This window comes from Chiloscyllium punctatum, chromosome 2, assembly GCF_047496795.1.
Source record: "Chiloscyllium punctatum isolate Juve2018m chromosome 2, sChiPun1.3, whole genome shotgun sequence".
In the NCBI taxonomy this organism is placed as follows: Eukaryota; Metazoa; Chordata; class Chondrichthyes; order Orectolobiformes; family Hemiscylliidae; genus Chiloscyllium; species Chiloscyllium punctatum.
Genome location: NC_092740.1, coordinates 50,667,112 through 50,693,003, shown reverse-complemented (window position 1 = coordinate 50,693,003; position 25,892 = coordinate 50,667,112). Strand labels below are relative to the sequence as shown.

General features: G+C 37.8%; 1 protein-coding gene across 2 annotated transcripts in view; it reads left to right on the top strand.

Moving 5' to 3' along the window:
* tmem167a (transmembrane protein 167A) overlaps positions 1 to 25,580 on the top strand; it is a 30,709-nt gene extending 5,129 nt beyond the window's left edge. The window contains exons 1-4 of one of the 2 annotated variants that reach the window (XM_072582634.1): positions 4,088 to 4,230; positions 6,248 to 6,357; positions 14,228 to 14,262; positions 25,162 to 25,580. In XM_072582634.1, the coding sequence (XP_072438735.1) occupies positions 4,174 to 4,230; positions 6,248 to 6,357; positions 14,228 to 14,262; positions 25,162 to 25,232 (273 nt within the window). In that variant the 5' untranslated portion in view covers positions 4,088 to 4,173 and the 3' untranslated portion in view covers positions 25,233 to 25,580. Of the gene's footprint in view, positions 1 to 4,087; positions 4,231 to 6,247; positions 6,358 to 14,227; positions 14,263 to 25,161 lie in introns of those variants that run through there. The other variant, XM_072582644.1, reaches the window with a different exon arrangement.
* Positions 25,581 to 25,892: the final 312 nt, after the last annotated feature.

Genomic DNA, 25,892 nt, shown 5'->3' with positions numbered 1-25,892 from the left:
CTGGGATATTTGTATCATCGATAGTCACAGGTGAGGTGCCAGAAGACTGGAGTTTGGCAAACATGCCACTGTTTAAGAAGGGTGGTAAGGACAAGCCAGGGAACTATAGACCGGTGAGCCTGACCTCAGTGGTGGGCAAGTTGTTGGAGGGAATCCTGAGGGACAGGATGTACATGTATTTTGAAAGGCAAGGACAGCTTAGGAATAGCTTTGTGCATGGGAAATAATGTCTCACCAATTTGATTTAAGTTATTTGAAGAAGTAAGAGGTTTGATGAGGGCAGAGTGGTAGATGTGATCTATATGGATGTTTGACAAGGTTCCACATGGGAGACTGGCTAGCAAGGTTAGAACTAGCCATTTGGATTCAGAACTGGCTCAAAGGTAGAAGACAGAGGGTGGTGGTGGAGCGTTGTTTTTCAGACTGGAGGCCTGTGACCAGTGGAGTGCCACAAGGGTCAGTGCTGGGCCCTCTACTTTTTGTCATTTACATAAATGATTTGGATGCGAGCATAAGAGGTACCATTATTAAGTTTGCAGATGACACCAAAATTGGAGGTGTAGTAGACAGCGAAGAAGGTTACCTCAGATTACAACAGGATCTTGACAAGATGGGCCAATGGGCTGAGGTGGCAGATGGAGTTTAATTCCGATAAATGCGAGGTACTGCATTTTGGGAAGGCAAATTAGATTAGATTAGATTACTTAGTGTGGAAACAGGCCCTTCGGCCCAACAAGTCCACACCGCCCCGCCGAAGCGTAACCCACCCATACCCCTACATCTACATTTACCCCTTACCTAACACTACGGGCAATTTAGCATGGCCAATTCACCAAATCTTAGCAGGACCTATACACTTAATGGTAAGGTCCGAGGGAGTGTCGCTGAACAAAGAGACCTTGATGTGCAGGTTCATAGCTCCTTGAAAGTGGAATTATAGGTAGATAGGATGGTGAAGAAGGTGCTTGTTATGCTTTTATTGGTCAGAGTATTGACTGCAAGAGTTGGAAGATCATGTTGCAGCTCTACAAGACATTGGTTAGGCCACTGTTGGAATATTGCATGCAATTCTGTTCTCCTTCCTATTGGAAAGATGTTCTGAAACTTGAAAGAGTTCGGAAAAGATTTACAAGGATGTTGCCAGGGTTGTTGGATTTGAGCTACAGGGAGATGCTGAACAGGCGAGAGCTGTTTTCCCTGGAGTGTCGGAGGCTGAGGGGTGACCTTATAGAGGTTTATAAAATTGAGGTGCATGGATAGGATAAATAGACAAAGTCTTTTTCCTGGGGTCAGGGAGTCCAGAACTAGAGGGCATAGGTTTAGGATGAGAGGGGAAAGATATAAAAGAGACCAAAGGGGCAACTTTTTCACACGAGGTGGTACGTGTATGGAATGAGCTGCCAGAGGAAGGGGTGAAGGCTGGTACAAGTGCAACATTTAAAAGGTATCTAGATGGGTATATGAATAGGAAGGGTTTGGAGGGATATGGGCCGGGTGCTGACAGGTGGGACTAGATTGGGTTGGGATATCTGGTCGGCATGGATGGGTTGAACCCAAGGGTCTGTTTCCATGCTGTACATCTCTATGGAGTCTGACTCTAATTGTTCCTCCTCATTTCTGTCTTCAATGTATTTTCTGTATTCCTCCTTATTCTAAGCTTTGGCAATCCGCCTCTAATGAGTTTGATTGTCCACTTAGGGAAATTTCTAGCATATTCTTATTTGACCCAGTGGCAGTGAAGGAACTGTGATATGGTTTCAAATCAAGGTAGTGTGTGACTTAGAAGGGAAATTAAGTGGTCCCCACCAGTGGGAACAGTCAGCCCAAGATGAGTATTTTCATTTTAAATCAGGCCATCAAGGTATGAGAGCAGAGCGAGCTAAAGTGAATTGGCAAATTAAGTTGAGGGATAAAGTAGTATTGATACAGTGACTGGCATTTCATAAGAATTTCAGGAAAGGCAAGTTCGAAACATCACAATGAAAAATAGGAATACCAAGAGGTGGGCACATCATCTGTGGTGAACTAAAAAGATTTTGTTTTTTGACCTTCATTTAAGTTTATTGCCCTTGAAGGTGGTAGTGCGCAGCTACCTTGTGCTTCTGAAGTCCTTTGGGTCTAAGAACTCCCACAATGCTGTTAGAGAGGCAGATCCAGGCTTTTGATGAAGTGACATTGAAGAAACAATGTAGTTCCACGTCAGGGTCGTGTGTCATTTGGAGAGGAAGGTGGCAGTGGTGGTCCCATGCATCTTCTGCTTACTTTGATTTTCTAAGTGGTTGAGGTCGCAGCTTTGGAAGAAGCCTTCAGTTTGTTTTGAAAATTAAATTTGACAAATGTGGAATTAAAAAGTAAATCTAATAGTGATCATTTAACTGTTGATGATCATAACCCAGTTGGTTCAATCTTCAGGAACAGTAACCTGCTGTCTTCAATTGGCTTGGCCAACATGTGACTTGACTGCCCTTTGAACCAATCTCGCAAGTAATTCAGCACTAATACTGCTACAAAGCAATAAATTCATGCACCACTTGTCATGACCCATGTTGAAAATGCACTGATACCCGAACTCTTCCACACTCCAGGGTTGTCACAAATGTTGAAGTTTTAAGCAAATTACTCAAGTTCACCAGTTTACATGTCTGATGAACTTAGTTTAACAAAATTCTGACAGACTTTTTGTGGTTGACAAGAAACTATTATTTATCACAAAAAATCAGTTCTAACCATAGAAAAATCAAATATGAATGATCAACTTATAACTCCTAACATTAAGCTCGAACCCATTTCTGAACCCCTACACTCATGCAGACATATAAAAAGAAGCATCGATGTTACGAGTGGAGTGAAAAATACTGGGGAAACACATTTTAAAAGCCCCAGTCCACGTGATTTATCTTTTTTTTCCACCCTCCAGTCCTTCTAACCTTTGATCTCTTTTTCGACATCTCTTCAGCTCTTTTCTGAAGAGACGGGTTGGTTGGCACCTTGCTCGGTCTTTCAATCATTGGTTAGAGGCAATAGCTGAAAGCAAATTATGGCAGATTAGCCAACTTTCAATTGTTTATTTTACTCCAGAGAGAGAATGAGAGGTGCTGTCTTAAGCCCTTTTGCTTCTATAATGTTCGTATCTCTTTGTTTACCTGCCCAGGAGCTAGAGTGTTATTATGCTAAGACTCCTGGCCCCCTCAATTGGTCCTGGTAGGTTTGTGCAATCAGTGTATGGCTGGGTGAAGTGTGCTCTGCATACCCACCCAATGTGCCATGGCATCTCAAACATCTTCCCCGAAAACCCATCTTCCCCCATACCCCACCTCTGCTTGAACAAAGCCATATGTAAACAGAACTTAGTGAGTTTCAGTGGTTTGTTTCTGAAAGTGCAGCAGCTCCTTCCACAGTCCTTAATTTAAGGTGGTCCATTTCCTATTTTTGGACTTTACATAACAAACATCAACTTGGACAAATGAAAACCTTAGCACTGATGACCCTGCAATCCCCTCCTTATTAATGTCTTGGAGCTTGTGCCAAAATTTGAAGCACTTCTCCACAGATAAGTCTGACATAAATAAATTTCAGACTTAGAGTTTGACTGTGTCTCAGACAACATTATCCTTGGGTATGTCCTATCCTACCACAGGACAAACAATGAAGAGTTTGAGGAAGTTGTCTTGGGAGTATGCATCATTTCCAAAGTGACCCTCTGATGACCCTTTTTATGTTGTTACAAAGAAGTAGAACCAATTGAAGTATTGCCACAGAATTTGAATTAATTCAATTTTTCCTTGATCCTTTCAAATATATGTTCCTAATATGGTAATTAGCTATGAAATATACATAATATCTCCATAAGAATTACAAACATGAGTATGCCTAGCCAGTGCTTCCATTCTATCAGGTCATAGTTGATCTGATTGTGGTGTCAATTTCCTACTAATTCACCAACAAGGGAATCAGTCAACCTCTATATTTAAAGCATTCAATTATCCTGCCTTCACTTTACTCTGAGGGAAAGAATTCTTCCTCATCTTAAACTTAAATGAGAGATCCCTTACTTTTAAATTGAATTCCAGTGTTCATTTCTCCACAAGGCAAAACATCCTTTCAGCATCATCCTATCAATCTCCTCAGGATCTCAAGTTTCAATGCAATCACCTCTTGTTCTTCTAAACATCAATGGATGTCCAACCAGTTCTTTTTCTCCAGAGAAACTCCATCTCCACCCCATTCAAGGTATGTATAAGATGAGTGAGCTGCACCTGAACAGTTTCGGACATTTTTATACTATTCAAGTAAAATTCACCTTCATTTCAGTCATGTAGAATGTAATTTGAGACTTTGATAATGACCATTGTGGCACTGCGCGGGGTGCAAACCTGACTGAAGAAAATGGCTTGCAATCACTTATGCTCTTCCCTGTGTGCTTTTTAAGAGCAGTGACTTGCATGTTGTATTTGGGGCAGAAAGACATCCCTTGGTTCTTCAGGTTGTTAAGAATAACCAGTAATTCATCAAAACATCAATATGTGACCAAATGTTTGGATAAGAGTTCATTTTTAAATAAGCTTTGCGAGATTAAGATGGGGAAGAAGTGGGGTCTCGTATGGGGGTGTTGGTGGGGGCGTAAGGGGCAGCAATGTTACAGAGAATGGGACTTAATGTTAGCCTCTAATGGCAACCTTTATGGAAATAGCAGATCTGTAGCAAATAGCACACGTAACAATGGAAGGCAGAAAAGGTGAGATGTAGCAATTGATAAATGGTGAAATCGTATCATTTAACCTTTGTTTTAGCATGCAAAGACCATTTTGAACTTGGTTGATTTTTTTTTTATTGTGGCCAGAATTGATGTAATCCCTACAGGGAGCACTCAGGTGGAGCTGGATGGCATAACAGAGTTCCTACATCCCTGTAAACGTACAAATAAAACTGACTGCCAAACAGCTCTATTATAAATAAACGGCAAAGAAAAACCACCTCTTTACATTGAAAGTGCAATTGTACGGAGCCTTGCAACTTAAGCTACAGGTTTGCCTTCTGTTATGCTGGGGTTACAGCAAACAAAATTCACCTTTTTCTTTTCTTTACTTGTTGAAAGATGGTTTTTGACTTGACAGGTGTTGTGGTGATTAAAAACATCTGCACTTCATAGTTAAATTTATAGCGCAGAAATAGTACAAGTACGTGCAAACATACAAATTAGGAACAGAGGTAGGTCATTTTAGCCTAAAATCCTGATCTGCCATATAATAAGATCATGGCTGAACTGATTGCTCCACATCGCTGGCTACCCCTAGAACTTTTACCCTCTTACTACTCCAGAATCTAGCCACCTCTGCCTTTGAGAATATTCAAAGATATTCTGTTCATAAATAGATGTTTGAGGAAGCGAGTTTCTATGATACATGGCCCACCTCCCTGCTATCTCACCCCAGGAGAAAGAAAATTCTCTCCATTGTTCTTATATTGGAAACAATTTATTTTAAAATCGTGACACCTAGTTCCAAGTTCATTCTTGAGGAAAAAAAACATCCTTTCCACATGCACCCTGTTCAAACCTCTCGTGTTCTTCTATTTGTTTCAAGTCACTTCTACTGTTTTAAACTCCATTTGCAAGCATTGCTTATCTAATCTTTCCTCAAAGATAACCCTTGTATTCTGGAGTTCATTGCTGGACCTTCTCTGAACTGCTTCCACCAAATTTCTTTCTTTCCTGAAATGGGTGAAGATGGAACCCAGAGAGAGAGAATGACTGTAGAGAAGTCAAATGGGTGGATGATAGTATGCCAGGAAGAAGGAAAAGCTGATAATGGAAACCGCAAGTAGGAGAAAATGGGTAAATAAACTGAAAGCAAACCCTGTCATGACAGGGTCTGGGTGTGGGTGCCTGCTCACATCAATGTCTCCTCCTATATTGGGGCGATGAAATGCAGACTGGACAGACACTTTGAGGAATAAAGTTCTGTCTGCAGAAATGACTGAGTTTCCTGCAACTGAACCCCCTCTCTTCTCTATTCTGATATTCACTCGGATGTCTCACTGCATCTCGATAACCTTTTCCTTAAGCAATTTGCCGAATTCACTGCTCAGGCTTGCCCTTGTGTGTGTAACATGCAGTATTCTATCCAAGATGTTTTAAATTTCATGTTTTCCTATTTTGTTTACCTTTATTTGCATTGTTAGTTTCTAATCAGTAATCTGTGTTCCTGCAGGCCAAAAGAAATTCTCATTAAAATTTTTATCTCTACAGTCGGCAATTTTCAACTTCCAGAGTCTATTGACGGTGATACTACTCTTGATTTGTACCTGTGCTTACATCAGAGCCCTAGCTCCTAGTGTTCTGGACAAAAATAAAACTGGGTAAGGACACAGTAACTTTTGACTTGTTAAATTAAGGTTTATCAAATTTGTTCAAAAGTTAAAATGTGACCAAATGCAATAGACATTTTTTGAAAATATATTTAATACGGGATATTTATGATCTCTACTGACTTAGGAATTCTTGGTCTTTGGGCATTAGCTGATGGTTTTTCCCTCAAGATTTGAAATAAAAATAGTCGCTATAATCCCAGAGGCCAGTTCTCTAGCTAGAGATGACAGGTGGTGAGGATCATAATGAGGGGTGGTGTTGAGTAGGTGGGACTTTTTTATTCATTCGTAGAATATGGACATTATTGGCTAAACTGGCATTTTTTGCCCATCCCTAATTGGATTCCCAAGTTGAAAGTCAGCCACATTACTGTGAATCTGCAGTTTCCTTCAAAGAGCAGTTTCCTTCCCTGAAAGACATTAGTGAACCAGATGAGGTTTCTTTTGACCATTGGAAAAGACAAGATTTTTATTGAATTCGAATTCAAATTCAACCATCTGCCATGGCAGATAATACGAATAATATCATTACGCCATCACCTCCCTTTCATGGTGACCTCGGTTGGTGTGGAAATTGAACCCATACTGTTGGTAGCACTCCATATCGCAAAAAAGCTATCCAGCTAACTGACCTGCCAGGAGCACCTCCAAAAGAAATGAAAAGGCATGACGTAAATTCAGTCTGCCTTCATTTATCATAAGTCTTTTTTTACTGTTATAAATCTTTCTAAATCAAAATCTTTTACATGAAATGCATCATGGGGGCACAATTGCTTTCCGTGGAGTTTTGAGTTTTACTTTGAGTGTCTGCTTCTGTGAACTGAAATTAACCAAAAGAAGTTTTACATTTATTTTGATACTGACCATTTTGCCATAAGACATTATACGTGTACTTGGTCAGTATCAATGGTTTAAGTAGATATGGCTAATGTTACTGACTGGAATATTATACATAGATTTGAGCAAACTTTGAGAATTAACTATATTATTAGCAATGGCTGTGCATTTCATTAAATACCTCTCTTTGCACTGTATTTGGAAAAAGCAAACTGAGGCAACTTTGAATATGTTTCCCCTGTTTTAATTGACCAGGATTAATCTTACGCTATTAATATGCTGACAAGCCTCTATTTACAAATCATGGGATGACGTTGGTGCATAGACTGTTGTAATATTGTTCACCTTGGAAAAAGAAGAAAGCACCACTTGAAGTTGATTTTAATTTCAGGATTCTGCTCAGTTGATTCAAAAATTGACAATACTATATAAATGTCCATTGCGTCTCACCACAGGTCAACGCATAATGCATAAAATTTGTTCAGCACAACAAACATGAAATAGAATTATGTTGGATATTCTCATGCCATCCCCTGTCACAATGTCGAAGAATTTAATTGTGCTTTGATTTTGATGGGTGATTTTTAAATAAAAGTATTTGCTTGAACAGAGCAATGGAACTTCAACAGAGCAAAAACAGTGCAGCTCAACAGTAAGGTCATAAAGTTGAAGTTTCAAGTCACTAGAAGGATACTTTAGATCTGCCTGAGACCTTACTTAATGTCATCTTGGCTGATCAACATGAAACTATTTTTCATCCAGAATGTAAGTGCCTACTTAGATATATCACATACAGCACTGCACTAATACATATAAACAATTAAACTAAAGTTGCAAAACAGGAGGTAGCATCATACCAATTATTGAGTCATAGAGATATACAGCATGGGAACTTGTCCTTTGGTCCGACTTGTCCATGCTGACCAGATACCCTAAAATAATCTAGTCCTGTTTGCCAATATCCCTCTAAACTCTTCCTGTTCAGATACCCATCCAGATGCCTTTGAAATGTAATTGTACCAGCTACCTTCTACCATTTCGTCTGGCAGCTTATTCCATACATGCGCCACCCTCTGTGTTTTTAAAGAAAAGTTGCCCTTAGATTTACTATGGTGTGGAAACAGGCTCTTTGGTCCAACAAGTCCACACCAACCCTCTGAAGAGTAACCTACCCAGACCCATTTCCTTCTAACTAATGCACTTAATACTATGGGCAATTTAGCATGGCCAATTTACCTGACCTGCACATCTTTGGACTGTGGTAAGAAACCAGAACACCCAGAGGAAACCCATGCAGAAACTGGGAGAATGAGCAAACTCCACACAGACAGTCACCCAAGGCTGGAATCGAATCTGGGACCCTGGTGTTGTGAGGCAGCAGTGCTAACCACTGTGCCACCTTAGGTCCCTTTTTAAATCTTTCCCCTCTCACCCTAAACGTAATTCTTGACTCCCCTACCCCAGTGAAAAGATCTTATCTATTTACTCTCCATGCCCCTCATGATTTTATAAGCCTCTGTAAGGTCATCCTCAGCCTCCAACACTTTGGAAAAACAGCCCCAGCCTATTCAACCTCTCCCTATAGCTCAAACCTGACCACATCCTTGTAAATCTTTGAACCTTTTCAAGTTTCACAACATCTTTTCTATAGCAGGGAGATCAACTCCTATACTCAATGCTCTGACCAATAAAGGAAAACATACCAAACACCGCCTTCACTCTCCTATCTACCTGTGACTCCACTTTCAAGGAACAACAAACCTGCACTCCAAGGACTCTTTGCTCTTAGTTTCAGTTAAGTAGGTACATTCTGTTTTCTACTCCGTTCAACACAAGTAATTGTTTGAAATGTCTTCAAAGATGTGTTTGCTACATCAGCCATTCATTTCATTAAGGGTGAGAAGGGAATTAATTCAAGTTAATGCATCCCTTGCTCATGCACTGAAACACGAGAAAGTATATTAAACCTTAGGTACAATAGGCATTTAACAAACGCAGTGCATATAATTAGAAGGCACAGCTGAAAGGTGACATCTGGAAAGGCAAAGAAATTGGCAGAAGGAATTGGCCTGTTTCCAGTGTAAATCTCTATGTTGTTCGTGTGTCTGCAGTGACACAAGATGAACAATGTAACAGAAGCCAAACTATAATTTTATTCTGAATGTGAGACTATCAGAAGGTATTCCGAAACAAATTTGGCTCTCCTCTAATTTATTATACGACAACTAGTACAAAGCTAACCTTTTAACATGCGTATTAACAAACTAGTGGGTGTAATTTAACTACGCCCTTGTATTTTGCCTCCTGAGACTAAATTTTAAATCTAACCCAGACTGATGGAGCAATACTATCCTGTTTCTGCACTGTAAAGATCCTAAATTAAGTTTAGACAGTCATAACGTAGTTCCTTGTAGACATGATTTCATAGCACAAAACTGTCTGTAATGCATACAGGTTGGCAGTTTTGCTAAGAGTTAGTAAGAATGCTGACGTAGGAAATGGAAAAACTCTCACTGGCACAGCAGGGAGTGTCCTAGTAATGTTGGAGTTGTTAGCTGCTTTAGGCATAGAAGAAAGTCTGTTTTATCTGTTTTTGACCATTGAGACATCTGATTTTGGAAATATTTGTCAACAACAGGTAATAAAACTGGTAAAGTGCTCTATTCTTCTGAAACCACATTTATGAAAAATATAAATGTAAATCCTGATGAATAATATGTGACTCTGAGAAGCATTTTCAATTGTCCTAGGTATGGTGAAGGGTACTCAGAGTTATGGAGATATACAGCACAGAAAGAGGCCCCTCTTTCCAACTTGTCCATGCCGACCAGATATCCCAACCCAATCTAGTCCCACCTGCCAGCACCCGGCCCATATCCCTCCAAACCCTTCCTATTCAGATACCCATCCAAATGCCTCTTAAATGTTGCAATTATACCAGCCTCCACCACATTCTCTGGCAGCTCATTCCATACACGTACCACCCTCTGCATGAAAAAGTTGCCCCTTCGGTCTCTTTTATATCTTTCCCCTCTCACCCTAAACATATGCCCTCTCGTTCTGGACTCCCTGACCCCAGGGAAAAGACTTTGTCTATTTATCCTATCCATGCCCCTCATGCTTTTATATACCTCTGAAGTCACCCCTCAGCCTCCAACGCTCCAGGGAAAACAGCCCTAGCCTATCCAACCTCTATCTATAGTTCAAATCTGCCAACTCTGGCAACATCCTTGTAAATCTTTTCTGAACCCTTTCAAGTTTCACAACATCTTTCCAATAGGAAGGAGACCAGAATTACACGCAATATTCCAATAGTGGCCTAACCAATGTCCTGTACAGCGCCAACATGACCTCCCAACCCCTGTACTCTATACTCTGACCAATAAAAGAAAGAATACCAAACGCCACCTTCACTATCCTATCTACCTGCAACTCCACTTTCAAGGATCTATGAACCTGCACTCCAAGGTCTCTTTGTTCAGCAACACTCCCTAGGACCTTACCATTAAGTGTATAGGTCCTGATAAGATTTGCTTTCCCAAAATGCAGCACCTCACAATCTAAACTGTGTCTGCCACTTCTCAGCGCATTGGCCCATCTGGTCAAGATCCCGTTGTAATCTTCTTTTCTGTCCATTACACCTCCAATTGTGTTGTCATCAGCAAACTTACTAACTACACCTCTTATGCTCACATCCAAATCATTTGTATAAATGATGAAAAGTAGTGGACCTAGCACCGATCCTTGTGGCACTCCACTGGTCACAGGCCTCCAGTCTGAAAAACAATTCTACCTTTGAGCTAGTTCTCCCTGTATTCCATGAGATCTAATGTTGCTCACCAGTCTCCCATGGGTAACCTTGTCAAACGTCTTACGTCTACCGCTCTGCCCTCATCAATCCTCTTTGTTACTTCAGAAAACTGTCTAGTTGGTGACATAATTTCCCATGCACAAAGCCATGCTGATTATCCCTAATCAGTCCTTGCCTTTCCAAATACATGTACATCCTGTCCCTCAGGATTCCCTGCAACAACTTGCCCACCACCAACATCAGGCTCACTGGTCTAATAGTTCCCTGGCTTGTCCTTACCACCTTTCTTAATCAATGGCACCACGTTTGCCAGTCTTCTGGCACCTCACCTGTGACTATCAATGATACAAATATATTTGGAAAAATGTAGAATTTGAAAGGTTAATTTTCTGTGGATTGATTTTTCTATCACCAAAGTAATCATTTGATAATATAATTTTATAATAATCTCTTTTGCTGCTTCACTTAATTTGAGTTGTCTACTCAAATCTGATGTTTGTTGCTATCCCCAGTCACAATGTCAGTCACAAAGTCATGATATTTCATGTCCTTAAGTTACCCTGCACTTCTTGGCCAAAACCTTCCAGGTCTTATGCCATCAGTTGATGGGAAGCTTTTCTGTGTACCTCATGAAACACCTCCATGATCTTGTAAATCTCAAGTAAATCAAAATACTGCAGATGCTGGAAATCTGACACAGGAAGCTGAATAAATTTCAGTAGTTCTGGCAGCATCTGTAGAGAAAGAAACATTTAACTTTCATGTCTCTTTACTGTCTTTCTGAGCTAAAAGGTATTGGCAAGTGGGGTTTTCATACTTTTGTCAGAAACAGAGTAGGAACAAAAGGGAGATGACTTTGAGGCCCAGTGCAAAAGACAAAGGCGTTGTTAATAGTGGTGAAAGAAAAAAAAATGTAAAATGGGTCTTAAGTTGTGAAGTGAATGTATGGAGAATGTGCATAATGTAGTCAGTTTCGTAAATTATTAAATTCGGTGTCGAGACCTTAATGCTGTAAGTGCTTTAGCACAAAATGAAATGTTGACTTCAAGCTTGAGTTGTGCTTTGTTGGAACATTGGAGCAGGCCCAAAGCAGTAACTGACGAAGCCAGCATTTATTGTCCATTTTGAATTGCTCTTCAGAAGGTGATCGCAAGCAGCCTCCTTGCCCTGCTGCAGTCAATGAAGGGTAGCTTCACTCTTAATATGTCTGGGAAATGATTTCCAAGATTGACTCCACTATAATGAGAGAACAGTCATTTAGTTTCAAGTCAGGCTATTGAGTAGGTTGGAAGAAAACTTGCAGGTGATGTTCCAAAGCATCTGTGCCTATCCTTCCAGTTATTCTAGGTTTGGAAGATTCTTTTGAATGAGCCTTAGTGAGTTACTACATTGCAACCTATAGATTGTGTATGCTGCTGCCAGCATGTGTCAGTGGTGAAGGGAGTAAAAGTTGAAGGTGTTGAGTGCCAGTTAAATCTTGAACAGACATTATTGGTGCAGTTCACACGTGCAATTGGCTGATCCTTCACTGCCTCTTATTTTTACTGTTTTTTTTATTTTGAAATTTATTCCTGGGTGCTTTGCTGATAATGTCTGCTGTCAAAATTAGGTTGTAAAAAGAAATTACAGAATTTGTAGCTGAATTCAGATAAGGTTTCATTTTCTTACCTTTTGATATCAGTTTGAGCAAGACAAGTTGGTAAACATGATTATTAGTTACTCTGACAATGTTTAGTCAACGTGCATTTAAATTGGTTTGTAATAGATCCCTTCTCTCCTCCCTTAATTATAGTTCTTGTTTTATTCTGTATCTCAATTGTGTTAAATAAGTTCACCCACAGTATCTTGTCCCATTTTGAGTAGATTCTACTTCGCAGGAGAAAGAAGGCATATCAAAGCAAGGTACCTCCCCAGACAGATGGTAGGAATATACCTATTGAATGTTTGAGCTGCTGATTCAGAGTAGCATTATTGGAAGCCTGAAAAGTTAATATCTGAAAAGTTAAGCTTATTTCCACTAAAATCAATTTTTCATTTGTAGCCCAAAGAGGATTCTGAAACCCTTCCTCATCCATATTCTCTTGTGAACTAATGTTCAATATGAAAAGTAACCGCTACAAAGGTTCTCCAGGTCTTGAGTTACAGAATATCCCTATTTTAAATGTGGTGATACTCTGCATTGTTGCCAACAGTTGTCTTAATGTTCAATTTAATTATTTCACAAAAATGTTATCAAAGGTAATATTAAAATACATTGAAAGCTAATATGTTTCATGATTCAGATTTCTGCAAGCCAATCCTGTGCAAAGCCTTCCAAACTGAATATATTTAAAAATATACAGTTTAAAATTGAATTGTGTATTCAGCCTGAATTAAATAGGAAAGTGGAGTCAAAATGTTAATTTCCTTTTTGAAAGCAGCATCTTGATTTACAGAAGAATTCTTAAAGAAAGTGCTGTCTTTGTTCCTGAAAGATGTGAAATGAATGAGGTGTGACTTGAGCAATGAGATCTTTTCCATAAATTAGCATTCTCAAAATCAATGGTCAGTTGTTTTTTTGTGTTTCATTACCCAATTTAAGATGAATATCGAGTTAATGAACCTAATTTGATACTACTTTCATGCCTTGGTTTGGCAGATTATGAGTATGTCTGCTTCCATTTCCTCCAGCTCTATAAAGTGTCATTGTTGATTATGAAACTACACATTACACTAATGAGTCTGAAATGCTAATTTGGCTGTTCTTGACACTTCTTTCCATCAATGAGTCCATCCAACATATGTACTGTTGTCACAAGTCCATTACTAAACAAAGGTCCTCTTTATGCTCCATAGTTTCTAGCTAATTTGTAACCATTCCTTGATTTTTATAGTTACAGTATGTAAATTTCTATTTGTTGCAACAACAAAAATGTCACTGGTGTTCAGTAATTCATCATATACTTGAATGGGTTTCTTAGTGCTAATGTCTCTGGAGCATCATCTTGCATAAAGAGGATATCTTTACAAAAAAATTGTTATACTCTACATTGCTTGAGCAATCCAGAAACTGGGTAAGATGAAGAATATGTTGTTGTTTTATTTTCATTTCTCCCATCCTGAATGACAAGTGTCAAATATAAAATTCATTGAAAATGTAATCCATCAAATTTCATCACAGTAAATTTCTTGCAAATGTTTTGTTGAATTTAAAGAAAGCTATTTGTTTTCCAGACTACTGGGAATATTTTGGAAGTGTGCCAGAATAGGTAAGCAATATTCTGTGCTTTTTCTTTTGATGATAATGTTCAGTTTTACTTTGATAATTCTTCTTCCTCTATCTTCAACAGTAATGTTAATGCAGAATGTTATGGTGGAAGTTGCAGCTTATAATACTTCAGACCTCAAAATGGCTTTGCATTCAAGTTTAAATATTCCGCTGTCTGGTGCCAAGCTGTCCTTCCTATTTATCTCCATAACATTTTGTCTGAATCCCCCAATTCTGCAATTAATTGATCAATATAGATTTAAACGTGCTGATTTTTTCATAGTGTTTATTTATTGACTTGATCCTTACAATGCTGTCGATTCTGGACTTTGTTTTTCATTCTGCAATCTAGCCAAGTCTCAGCTATGCTTCTGTGCTATAGAATATATAGTAATATCAGTATAATTAAAGAAACACATTGTCATTTAATGTTTGATTAATTTATAATTAGTATGTGTATTTCTTGGTGTGAGTTGATCCTTTAGTGCAGGCCCACTGTCAATCTGGAGTGCCATTCTTTAATACACTATAGAGGAGCTCTTCACCAAAAGTTATCTTTACAAGTTGCTAGACTGTTGCAAAACCTACATAAAATGTAAACTTTATAAAGTACTTTCCATTTCTCCCTTCCCAAATAGTAAGTCTCCTTTCTGATTAGTTTTGACATTTATCACAAATTGCCCATCTGTTTCCACTCAATATTCTTGTTCCTTTTCATTCCTGGAGACCAGCTCAGTCTTCACTGTGCGCTTGATTTCAGAATCATTATACAATCACTATAAAGCCAAATGCACTTTGTATCAGTACAAAAGTAAAATGCTAACTGCATCCTTAAATGGTAACACTCCCTGCTGGATTCAGCACTGAAGGAGTGTGATACATTCTTATTGGGTTTTGCATCATATTCTGCTGCATGTTCTAGTGTATTAATAGTAAAATAGAAATTCTTCTTCCTGGCTTTAGTCCAGACTACTTATATTGGTTTAAAAATAAAGTAAATAATATTTTAACTCCTCAAAGATGAGTCTTGTGCATGTGGAGGGTTTGATCGGGCTGGGGGGTGGGGGCGGAGCTGGGCACAGACGAGGGTGGAACTTCAATTTAAAATTTGCAATTTTCAAAACATCTATAATTTTACAAAATTAACCTCCATATTTTGGGCAATTTGGACACAGCTGTACAGTTTTAGTGCTCAAGTGCACATGTGCAAAATGAAAAACAAGGATATAATATTTCTATCTACAAATAGGATGTAAATCATAATATTTTATACCTGTATTCCTGGTGCCAAGCATTGGGGCTCAATGGTAAACTTAGAAATTGCCAAACTTATTTTGTACATTATTAATCTATGCAACAGATATCTCACTGAAAGTAAAAATGTCATTGGTGTTTATCTTCAGATTTTAATTAGGGATTTCCAGAATGCTGGGTTGAGGTTTTGTTCCACTGAAGATTGTAATAACCCCAAAATTACCAGGAGTGTTCAATGTTTGGATGTCAGATTGAAGACAAAAGAATGGTTTGAAACTTCCCATTTAATTCAGGTTCTTTTGTCAATCTAACTATGTCCACAATTCAGTACTGTTCTAACAATTTATCTCCTTTTTTGAATTTTTGTTTTGTATTTCTTCCTTTCATGAAGGCTATGCAAGACTACATCCACTATTTTCTTTACTAAACAACTCTTGATGAGCAAAGATTAATTCAGGATATATTGCTGTTTTGACAAGGTTTCTGTATCTTAAGATTTTAAGACTTAGGAATAGTGAAGCATTTTGCGCTCTCATTCAAACTATTGAGATCCATTTATAACAAATGCTGCTGTCAACGTAGCACCCTGTTTCAAAAGGTCAGTCTATGTAGTATACAGAAGATCTACATTTTTGTTGCTGTGAATGAAACTGATTGTGTACTGTCTGCTCTTAAACTTGCTATTTAGACCAGGCAAAAAGGAGAGGAAATATGTTTTCTTAAATAGATTAGATGCACTGCAGTCTGCGAATAATGTAATTATGAAGATAACATTTGTAGCATCCAGATCTTGTCAAGAGTTTTGAATATTTTAGTAAGCTATATTTTTAATCATGGAGGTAAACATTCCAAAATATTTCAAGCAGATGATGCATTTACACATTCAGAATTGCTCGTGTAATGTGGGCATTTTTCTGACAGTGAAGAATCAACATTAATGCCTTGTGGGTATTAATGAATCTAAAGTAAACTTGAGTTCTATAAGAAAGTAACGGTGTAATGAAAGCTATTGTCATCTTTGTAAATGTTGGAAAATCTTGAGCTTATTTTGTGCTTGGAAATTAAAGTAATGGGTTGCATTTGCTGCTGTAATTCACAAGTCATTGTGGTGTTCTAGGCATCTTTATTATCCGGTCAGAGTGGGATTCATCAAGTTCTAGTACCACCACCTCTTAATCAGACATAAATATGGCTTTGAAAGACAATTTTAAACATTCAGAATCCTATAAAAAAACCTAGTGTTTTTAATTGATTTTACCCTGTATTAACATCAGAGTCTGATCTATTCTCCATACATAATAAACAAGAATAAGGAAACGTCCATAAAATGTTGTTACTATGACTATGTTCAGTTGTTGTAAATCAGACTCCAAGACATTCTAACAAGCAATGTTCAACTTCCTGGAATTTCAGATTTTGGGGAAGAATGTTAATTGAGAGAGAACTTTGTGAGCCCGTATTTTTTGTTGAATCAGTCAGTACGTACATGGTATTGACTTGTGCATATTTTTAAGCTATTTCTATCCTAATTCTCATGTGTTGAAGTCAACTGTTAGCAGAAAACATGCAAGTACTTTGACTCATTAGGTTCTTAAGCAATTGACATAGACTGCATTGATTGCCAAAGTTTGTTTCAAATAATATGGGGCACATTATCTAATTGTTATTTAAGACCTAGGTCAGTCACATGAAAGGTTCCTAGGATTCCCAAATGTGATTTAGTTTGAACGGAGAGATTCTAACATATTCAGATTGCACATTAAAATACTTGAATAACTTTACATCGTTATTCAATTAGTTATTAATATACATCTGCAATAATAGAATTTTTATATAAGCCGGAATTGGGACTATTTTATGATCTAAGTTAAAACCAATTCTTATTTAAGTAAGCAGTCATTCAGACAGCTGTGCTCTTCAAGTGTTAACTGCTAGAAATTGACCACACTGGACCCATTATTACTGAGAAAAATGTGGACTCTGATCTACCGTCAATTCCTTTGCCTATAAACTCCCACAAACTGTTCTTTGAGCTTATTAATGTAAAACTTTGTAATCCTAAAATACTTCTGAGACAAACCAGTTGAATGGGAAACAGTCTTTAGTGGTTCACTTTGCATGGGCATATGAAGGCTTGTTTTGCCTTTTATATTCCACATGAGAAATAGAAATCAAAGATACTTTCTCACAGTTTTCAGAAAAGTAAAAATCCGGTATCAATGGCATTAAATATTAAACTGTCTCATACTTCTAGAATTTATTCAATTATGGTTTGAACCAAGTTATATCATTTATTAATAAGGCCATAGAGCTTTAAGAATACAATAAATGAATTAAACTGGCCATTTACTTTTAAAGAAATAAAATATTGCTATAGTAGTGTGCAATATAATTCCAGTGCCATAAGCAAGACTGTTTGTTTTTAATATAAAGTTGGTTGTCTATGTATTTGTTATTGATCGACTCAAAAGAAATACCAAGAGATATTAAAAGCCAAATTACTTTTCTTCCTTAGTATTTCAGTATCATGTTATTTTTCTTGAAGGTGCTACTTATTAAAATTGTTTAACTTCCATTATCATTTTGAAAATCTATAAAGCAAAGAAAGTAAGTGTTGGAATGGGGGGGGTTGATCATTTGTAGAGACAACAATCAAATTAATTCTTTGCAAAATCTTGAGAGTTAAAATAAGTTGAGCTTAGTGAAGAACTGTTAATTTAAATGTTAATCTTGGCCCTGGTTTCATTTAAGTTTGTGAAAATTAAAGATAGTTCTAAGGGGTCAGTAAGAGTAGAATAAGTGGAGTTCCCAGTCCTACGTTTGCTTGACACATGGATAATCAATCCAAGCAGATGGAAAGTAAGTATGCTGAGATCCAGGAAGAGAGAATATAGGGGAGGAAATGGAGTAAACCTGTATTAGAACAGCTGAATGTAATCCAAAGGATCAGTATGGTTCTGAGAAAGGGAAATCATGTTTGACAAGTTTGCTGGACGACTTTGAGGATATAAGTGTTGACAGAGGGGAACCAGTAGAGCAGTGTACTTAGACTTCCAGAAGGCATTTAAGGTACCTCCATAGCTTATTGCACAAAATAGCAGAGTTCCCTCTAAGCTGTGCGCCAATATGAGCACACCGCTACCGCAAGGTTTTGCGCATGGCAATCATTTCTGGTTCTGAAAATTGTTACTGTGCATGGGCTTGAGAGGCCTGTGCAGCCAGAAAGAAAATTAGGGAGTGCTGGGTAGGAGCTCATGCTGTCGGGATAATGTGTTAGCATGGCTTGAGAACTGGTTAATGCACACAAGATATTTGGGATTAGTGGGTCTTTTTCAAGTTAGGAAGATTTAACTGGTGGAGTGCAAGAAGGTTCAGTCCTAAGACCTCAGTTATTTAACATCTATAGTAATGATTTGGAGAAGAAGACAAAGGATCATGTATGCAAATTTGATTTCCCAAAAAAAAGGGAGGGAATGACGACAGTGAATCTGTAAGGGGATATAAATAGGTTGAGTGAATGGGCAAAACCTTGGAAAGTGAAGTGTAATGTTGGAAAATGTAAGGTCATGCACTTTGGCAGGAAGAATCAAAAGGGTCATTATTGAAGACCAACTCAGTAGTGAAGCTCAAGGGATGTAAGTGTTGTGCGTGAAACAGAAAAAATTAGAATGTAGGCAAATGGAATCTCAAGTAGGGAATTGTAATTTTTGGCCTTTATTGTTATGGGGTTTAAAAATTTTAAAATAAAATAAATCTAGTTATAATCATGTAGTATGTTAGTAAGGCTGCACTTGGAGTACAATTTTGCTTCTATCTTTAATAAAAGGCATACTGACATTGGAGGCTGTTCAAAAGAGATTCGGCTGATTTTGTAGGGTGAAAAGGCTGATTTATTGAGCAACTAAACAGATTAGGCCTTTATTCATTACAATTTAGAAGAAGGATGATATTATTGAAACAAGCAGGATTCTGAATGAGCTTGACAGCTTAGGTATTGTGAAGGTGTTTCTACTAATGGGGGAATCTTGAACTCAGACATTACTACAGAATAAGGGTACACTCATTTAAAACTGAAATGCAAAGAATTTCTTCTTCCAGTGGGTAGTAAATATTTGGAATTCTCTACCAGAGTTGGGGTTTCTGAAATTATTTTGGAAGTTGGTAGGTTTTGGAAATAGAGTTGAGTGCTATGGGGCGCTGGCACGAAAGAGGAATTGAGGCCTAGGCTGATAAGCAATGATCTTGCAGAATAGGGCAGACTTGAGGGAATGAATGTCTTATCACAATACTAGTTCTTAACAATAATAATTCTTAATACTATTTCTAACAGATCCCTACGAGGAGAAAGATCAGTTAAAACAAAATTGCAATTGTTTAAAACAATTTTGTTCAATAAGAGAAAGGGTAATGAAGTTGGGCATTAAGTAATGAAAGCACCCCACTAAAAGCATGATGTGAAAGAGAAGTCCAAAGGCCCCTGGCACCCAGATCTAACTTACTCTTCTTAGAAATAATTTACAAATAATCTGGTTTTTATAAAGAAGTATGTGTAGAAACTTGGAAATGCTAAATAAGTCAGACAGCATCTATAGAGAAACATGTCTGAGAGTTGATAGTTCAAGGAAATCACTGTCTGGATCCCACTATCTCCATAAACGAGGTGCCGTCCAATGACTAAATAAGGAACATGAGTTACGAACAGTTCTCGCATCTTTTCCTCAAACTCTATTTAATCCTTTGAAAATGAAATATGTATTTGTGAACTGATTTAATTTTCAATAAACAAAGTCTGTACCTTATTCCTTATTTAATGTCATTGCCACATGTGTTGTTGCAATATTTGACTGAATGGTGAAATAGTTATTTAGAATGTGATTCCTGTGGATTTGATATGAATCAGTTTAACAAAAATTGATACTTGGCCAGTTAAGAATCTCTGCATTCACAGCCACAGCTGGATCCTCATTGCCAGCTAAAAGATATTGAAATCTATCCAGGTAATAGAGAAATCATCAGCATTAGGGAAGGAAAGGCCAAATAAAAATCTGTATTTATCCTTTCCTTGCATCCATTTTCCCTCTTTACTATCTACATATACCCAACACACAGACTAAAGTGGCTTCTTTGCACCCTGGATTCATCCTGTATTCCTTTTCCTTAAATATGTACAATTTCCCCCGTGACATCAAGTATAGGAGTCATGTCAACCTCGCTTGTTTTGACATATTCAGTTCACTAATTGCATCAAGACTACTCTTCTCTCATCCAGTCTTGAATGTGTCATATCATCTTCTGGCTTGGTGTCAGAAAGACAAAAGTTATTATCTTTGGGCCCACCAAAATCTCTACCTACTTGCAACTGAGGCCAATTAAGCTTTCTCTAAGCTGATAGGCTAATGCTTCTTTATCTTCACTTTTTGAAATCATAATCATCCATGGCATTAAAATAAAACCTGATCTGTTTTTCCTCATGAATTGACGTGCTATCTCCACCCTTTTCTTCAGAACTCTTAGTATGTACTCATCTTTTCAAATATTGCCTTTTTTTAAAAAAGTCAGGCGATGCTCACACATTCAATACAAGAGGAATAGAAAATTTGTGCAATGTTGCATTCAGTTCTGGGTGTTACACTGCCAGAGGATGTGAAGGCTTTGGAGATGGTACAGAAAGGTTTACCAGGATGTTGTCTGGTTTGGAGAGTATTAGTTGAGGAGAGATCTGACAAACTTGGTTTGTTTTCACTTTCATGTCGGAAGCTAAGGGGCAACCTGATAGAAGTTTACAAAATTGAGAGGCGTGAATAGAATGAGTGTCAAAGTCTTTTTCCCAGGGTAGAAATGTCAAATGTCAGTAGATCAATAGGGGGCATAGATTTTGGGTAAGAAAGGGAAAGTTTAAAGGAGATGTGAGAGGCAAAGTTTTACACAGTGGAACTACTGCTGGAGGAAGTGGTAGCAGTAGATGCGACAGCAACATTTAAGAGGCATCTTGACAGATGAGCAAACAGGCAGGACATAGAGGGATACAAACCACATACAGGCAAAAGGTTTTTTAGTTTAGAAGGATGTCCTGTCAGTGTAGGCTCGGTGGACCAAAGGGCCTGATCCTGTGCTGTACTTTGGTTCCTTAAGGTATCAGGATGGGTGGATAAAGAAGTTAAGGAGACATATGGGAAACTTGCCTTTATAAACCCAGGCGTAGATTTTAAGACCAGGGACGTTGTTTAGGCCATAGCTAGAGTATTGTGTGCAGATCTGGAATCCACATTTTTAGGAGGGTTATGATAGTGCAGAGGAGATATACCTGGGCAGGAGTGTTTATGAAGGGAGTTTGGAAATATTGGGATTGGCTTCCTTAGCACTGAGGAGATTGAGAGAGTACATGATTGAGTTACATAGACCAGGGATTGGAGTGAGAAACTTTTCTCCTTTTAATGGATAGATCAATGACAAAGGAGCATGAATTTAAGGTAAGGGATAGAAAATTAAAGGAGATATGAGGAAAAACCTTTTCATCCAGTGAATGGTGGGAATCTGGAACTCGCTGCTTGTAAGGATTGTCAAGGCAGAAACCCTCCTATCATTTAAGTATTTAGATGCACAGTGTGATGCCAAAGCATACAAGGCTATGGGCCAAGTGCTGTAAAGTGAGATTAGAAATGTTTAGTGGTTTTTGACCACCATGGATGCGAAAGGCTGAAGGGTCTTTTTCTGTTTTGTAGATCTGTTTTAATGAAGTAATTTCTCACTTTTCTGAACTCCAACAGATGCAATCCTAGTCTGTCCAATCTTTCTTCATAAGACAACCTGACCATTCCAGATATTAGTGTGACAAATATCTTCTGAACAGCTTCCACCTCCTGTACATTTTTATTTAAAGGAGACTAATTATACAGTACACTACTTCAAATGTGACCTCACAAGTGCTCTGTATAACTCAAGCATAACTTTTGTACACCATTCCTCTCATAACGACTGATAACATTCTAGTAGCTCTGAGGGGATTTTTGAAGCTTAGAACTTTTTAACACAGGTGATGAAAGGTCGAGAAGGAGACTCTTAAAGTTTTATAGACTGGGAGTTGAGGTCACAGTGAAATCATACGGAGGTATTAGAGAAAGGGATTCTTCCCTGAAGGCTGTTCGAGAGATGTTTGAGATCTGAACAGGAGTATTTGTGTTATTAGGATTACATGTTGCTGTATGTAGTTCTGGTTTATGCTAATTTTTCTTCATTTTTACTTAGTAAACTTGTGTCTTATTAATAAAAACCATGTCTTCAACATTGCACACTCTTGTTTCAATGGGAGACCATGTCTTTAAAACCAAAATAAAATACTGTCAATCAAGGCAGAGATTTCAGTTCAGCAGCTGATTTGTCCAGTAACATCAACTAGAATCTTAATGCCTTATACCATGAGACTTTCTTCTCCACCATAACATTTGCTTTGGCACATTTATCAATATCCTGGAAATCTAAGTACAGTACAGCTACCAATTCCCCTTTATCCATTGTATCTATTACTTCAAAGAACCGAAATAAGTTAGCTAAAATGATTTCTCTTTCAGAAAACTGTTTAACAAACTTTGCCTGGTTACCTTGAATTTATGTGCCCTGCTGTAATATATTTAATAGTTTCGAACATTTTCTCTATAGCAGATGTTAAGCTAACTGGCCTATAATTACTACTGGCTTTGTGCTTCCCTCTGACTTTGAGTAAAAGAGTTCTATTCACAGCCCTACTATCTAATGGAATTTTGAAAATTAGAACCAAAACATCAGCTATCTTAGTAGCCACCTCTTAAGAACTTGAATGGTGAAGTCCATTAGAACTTGGGGATTTGTCAGTGCACATCTTTGACAATTTGCTCTATACTGCTTTCCTAATGATCTTAATTTTTAAAATTCTTCCTTCCATTTCCTGATTTACGGCTATTTATGGGATATTACGTATCCTCTGAAGTGAAGACCAATGCGAAATACCTATTCAATTTAGCTGTCATAGCCTTTCCCATTACCAGTTGCTCAAAATGACTTCTAAAGAGCCAACATTCAGTCTATTAGCTCTAAATATCCAAAGAAACTCACTTTTATTTATATGCTTTTAGCTAGCTTTCTCTATACTTTCTCCATTGTTAATAATCTTTCAGTCAACTTTTTCTGATCTGCCACCACCTTTTTGTAATAATGCACTTTTTCTTTCAGTTTGAAAGTTTCAGTTTCTTTAGTGGTCGGTTAGTTGATTGACCCTGTAGTCCAACTGTCATTCAAACAAGCTGAAAGAAGCTCATTTTTGTTAAATTAATGCAAAAGCTGAGGCTTCTGCACTCTTAACCCCCCCCCCATTAGCCTTACCTGCCTCACTTGCAGTCATACTCAATGGTCCCTGACCAAATCAGAAGATCTTATTCTAAGGGCTGTGGCTGTCCCTTGTTACAAAGTATCCACGGTCCTCCTCGTCCAATTGCAAAGCCTGCAGTTTGGCCTCCAACAGAATCACACAGGTTTACTGTGCATCACAGTGGCATTCAAGAGCAGTCACATGCTGCAGTTGCTACACATCACCTGTTCTGCCCTCGATGTGTTTTAATTGATTAATTGTTTTCCTTTATCCTTCCTTTCTTTTTTCAGTGAATCTTACCAGTGATACTTAAGTTGTATAGACCTTAACCACTTTGTGGATACTCATCAAACCACTGACTACTTCCCATATAGTGCAGTAAGGTTCCAATTCAGAGAAGATGAAAATGTTCAAAAACAAAATCACAAGCAAGAGGAGAACACCACCTTCCCTCCTTCTTTCCCCTCCCCATGTTCTGTGCTGTGTTGCACAGAGAAACCTAGCTTTCCAAACTTCTGAAGAAAGAGCTAGCTGATCTCAGTTTTAGCGGATGGCCTTTTACGATCTGTCTTCTTTCTTTGAAGACCTTGTAAATCCTGCATCAGGCAGGAAAATATAGTATTGACACTAAATCTAATTTTTGTTTTTATTATTTTTTTATAAAGTTTTCGCTGTTCTACCTCAAATATTGTTATCCAAAGCGTGCTCGATCTTACTTTCACCAAACCCTGTTCACTTGTAACCCTTTTGTTTACTGACCTCAATTTGCTCTAAGTTCAATAATGCCTTGGTTTGAAAAATATTAAATTACTCCATGGTAATCTCTCTTTTTATTTCTCTGTAATTTACTCAAATCATAGAACCTTCCAAGTACAATTCTTCTAATTCTGACCTCTTGAACATTCCACAATGATTCACTCCAACATTGGTGACCATGCCTTCGTTTGCCAAGGGTTGCATTCTGGAATTCTCTCCAAAACCTTTGTTGTCTCTTTCATCTTAATACCTGATGTTTCTTAAAAGTTGCCTCTTGGACCAAACTTTTGATCATCTATCCTAATATCTCTTTGTGACTGTCAAATTTTGCTTTAATGCTCTTCTAAAGCACCTTTTGGATATTTGATCGATTTAAAAGTATGGTGTAAATGCCAATAATTATTGAACTTCAGATGTAATATGATATTTCATGTTCTTTTTAAAGATTGTATGATTAAATTTGTTCAATGTTTCGGGTTCTCGTTTGTGTTTTTAAATCATTCTTATGTTAAATTATTTTAAATGTTTTGTCCTATTTTTGCTTTGCAGGTGAACGAAAAAGCCCCTATGTCGCCATATGTTGTGTAGTAATGGCATTCAGTATTCTGTTTATGCAGTAGCAATTGCCTTCAAAGGATCAGCACTATGGATGATAGACATTGGTTAATATACGCAACAGAAGAACTTTATAAATGTGACCGTGATGCACGAAAGGCTGCAGCTTCTAAAATCTGTGTTTTGCTTCTTCCGTCACAAGCTTTTCTTAGCAGTGGCATCAGATACAACCCTGTTACTGGACCAAGGACTGAGATATTTGAGATAGAACTCCACTGTGGCTGATTTTTATATATCTGACTGCAACAACCATCCTACATTAAGAACTAGTATCACGATGTGAATTATTTGATCAGTTATTGCTGTGTGAAACTGACTAAATATTGTATTGTCAATAAAAACCTTCAATGATACTTAACTTTTTTCATTGAAAGAATGCAATACTGATCCTAACAGCATACTTTAGCCCAAAGGAACACATAATGAAGATATTCATTACTTTGTTAAAACAACTGAGCTTAACTGACATTTCTGGCTCTCTGATCTTTGCTGTCAATTTTGCAGTATTTATTTACTTAAGGTTGTGGTTACAAGTACTTGAAATATCTGCGGTTGATATTTTAAAGGTTATGGATAACTATTCCCTTCTAGTAAAAGGTTTTTAAAGTGGAAATTAATGAATAGTTTTTAAGCTTCCTCTTCATGCTTCATGAATAGAGTTCACT